At 35.6% G+C, this 2,499-nt stretch overlaps 1 protein-coding gene across 1 annotated transcript; it reads right to left on the reverse strand.

Annotated features, from left to right (window-relative positions):
- Positions 1 to 766: 766 nt before the first annotated feature.
- Positions 767 to 2,094, reverse strand: LOC132060444 (uncharacterized). The gene is made up of 4 exons (XM_059453485.1): positions 1,482 to 2,094; positions 1,293 to 1,392; positions 955 to 1,209; positions 767 to 913 (listed from the first exon to the last, which is right to left on the reverse strand). Exons 1-4 carry the CDS (start codon positions 1,658 to 1,660, stop codon positions 767 to 769), a joined length of 681 nt encoding a protein of 226 aa, XP_059309468.1. The 5' UTR covers positions 1,661 to 2,094.
- Between the last annotated feature and the right edge of the window lie 405 nt (positions 2,095 to 2,499).

Raw genomic sequence — 2,499 nt, forward strand, 5'->3', positions numbered from 1 at the left:
TTTTATACAAATCAATAGTCAAGTTACTGTACAGAGAGAGAGGAGATAAATAAACTTAAGTGAGAAGAACTTCAATACGAGTAACAATACCTCAACAACAACGGCTAAAATGCGAGAACCTTCAATGAGTAGCACGTCAATGAATTCGACCATACCGTCCACTACGTATCCGTAATATAAATAACATCGGGAGGATTCTATCAAAGGTTGAACTAAAACTATAATGGCATTTATCAAACAACATAGTCGCATAGTACACTACAAGATTCGGTAAGTAATGATGAAAGTGGTAAAATAGGTTAAAGAAAACAATAAAGAAAAAGCTGTGGTGCAAATCAAAACACTCAACCATCCATCGAAAAAATTTTTACACCCAAATCTTAAGCAAAATACAATAAAGATACAACAACACATGTTACTAAGCATTAGTCACTATCTGTTCCTTCTTCGAACTCTTCCTCATCCTCCGTAGTTTCCTCTGTTTCATACTCTTCTTCAGTTTCATACTCTTCTTCAGTTTCAAACTCTTCTTCTGTAGATTCATTTTGGATTTCATGATGCTCTGGCAATAACCTATCATCGATGGGTTCATCCATTACAATTGCATTCCCGTTTGGATCATATAAGAGTATATTTTCATCAATCGAAACATTCATATCTATCTCGTGGACTTCAACTTCTTCAACTTGGAATGGAACATTCAAATGCGGAGCTGTCACCATTACTTCCTCATCGGCTAATTCAACAACATTTCGAGGTTTGACTTTCAACACGGCGACCAATCATCCTTATCCTTTTTCTTGCTAGGATACGACACATAACACACTTGAGTTGCTTGCATCGCAAGAATAAAAGGTTCATATTTTTTATATCGGCGACGATGATTAACATCAACCAATTTGTACTGATTATGCTTTTTAACACCAACATCCATAGTTGGATCAAACCATTCACAGTTGAATAACACAGTTGCTTTAAAGGATCTTCACGAAATTCCACTTGTATAATCTCTTTTATCCGTCCATAGTAATCACCAAAATTTGGATCCGAGATACAAACTCCTTTGTTCATTGTTGATCTTGCGCTACCATGACTGTCTGTGTGAAATTTGTATCCATTAGTAAAATACACAGAATGACATGTAGCGCCTATTAGTGGTCCATGAGCAAGACTACGCAAGAATTTATTCTCAATATGGTTGCAGCGGACCTATTTGGAAAAATGTAAGACTTAGTTAAATTTTGAGAATTTAATAACATATTGTATAAAAATTAATGATTGTTGAAACTTACATATTCCTTGAACCATATAGAGAAATATGCTTCAAGGCTCTCATCTATTTGACCTTGAGATAGATTCGGGAATTCTCCTTGCAGACGTTGCACATACATACTTCATTGCAACAAATTAAGTTCAATAGAAAGTCATGATATATATGGAGACATTTATAATAATAATTGAGTTTAACATTCAAATGTTACCTCACAAACGGTTCAACCTCTTTACAATTTAGTAAAATGTAAGTTTGGGCAGCCTTGATTTCTTCAAGGGATAAATTCCTCTTTTTTGCTTCTCCCCATAGTCGACCGGGATGGGTGAATATTGATAAATTTCCTTCAAGATCTTCTACAAGCACCACCATCATCATTACGGTCCACATCGTGATTACGTGTCATGACATGAGGTTCAAAATAATGAGAAAACAAATGTGTTGACTCCTTCATCAAGTATGCTTCACAAATGGAACCCTCAACACTAGCTTTATTCCCAATCATTCTTTTAAGAGTTCCGAGGTACCTAAATACATAAATGGATGGACCGTTATATTAGAAAAGTTATGTTTAGCATACTTGTCACAATTTGAACATAAAGTTTCAAATTTACCTTTCAAAAGGATACATCCATCGATATTGTACAGGTCCAGCAATCTTTGCTTCATATGGCAGGTGCACAGGCAAATGTTCCATTGAGTCAAAGAACCCAGGGGGAAATATACGTTCTAACTTACACAAGATTTGCGGGATGTCTGCCTCTAATCTTTCCATGTCATCCACTCGTAGAGTGGTCGAAGTAAGATCTTTAAAAAATAAGCTCAATTCTGTAAGTGCTTGCCACACATTCTCTGGGAAGCAGTTCACGAAAAGCAATAGGCATTAGTCGTTGCATGAACACATGGCAATCATGACTTTTCATGCCAAATAATCTTTTCGCGTTTGTGTCTGGACATCTACCCAAATTCGAAACATATCCATCTGGAAACTTCAAACCCTTCACCCAATTGAACAAGATAACTCTTTCTTCCTTAGCTATTGTATATATAGCTTTTGGATATTTTCCACTAGTGTCCTTTGCCAACCGTGGTCGATCACGAATTTACCATATCTTGACGTGATTGTAGATTGTCTTTGGTTTTGTTATCAATATTAAGAATTGTATTAAATACATTATCAAAGACATTTTTTTCAATATGCATGACGTCAAGATTATGTCGAATCATGT

The sequence above is a fragment of the Lycium ferocissimum genome, chromosome 6 (assembly GCF_029784015.1).
Source record: "Lycium ferocissimum isolate CSIRO_LF1 chromosome 6, AGI_CSIRO_Lferr_CH_V1, whole genome shotgun sequence".
In the NCBI taxonomy this organism is placed as follows: Eukaryota; Viridiplantae; Streptophyta; class Magnoliopsida; order Solanales; family Solanaceae; genus Lycium; species Lycium ferocissimum.

Coding starts and splice junctions, on each gene's coding strand:
- LOC132060444 (XM_059453485.1), bottom strand. CDS start 1,660: ATGTGGACCGTAATGATGATGGTGGTGCTTGTAGAAGATCTTGAAGGA. Junction 1,393..1,481: donor GAGGTTGAACCGTTTGTGAG/GTAACATTTGAA, acceptor GTTGCAATGAAG/TATGTATGTGCAACGTCTGC. Junction 914..954: donor AGCAACTGTGTTATTCAACT/GTGAATGGTTTG, acceptor GGTGTTAAAAAG/CATAATCAGTACAAATTGGT.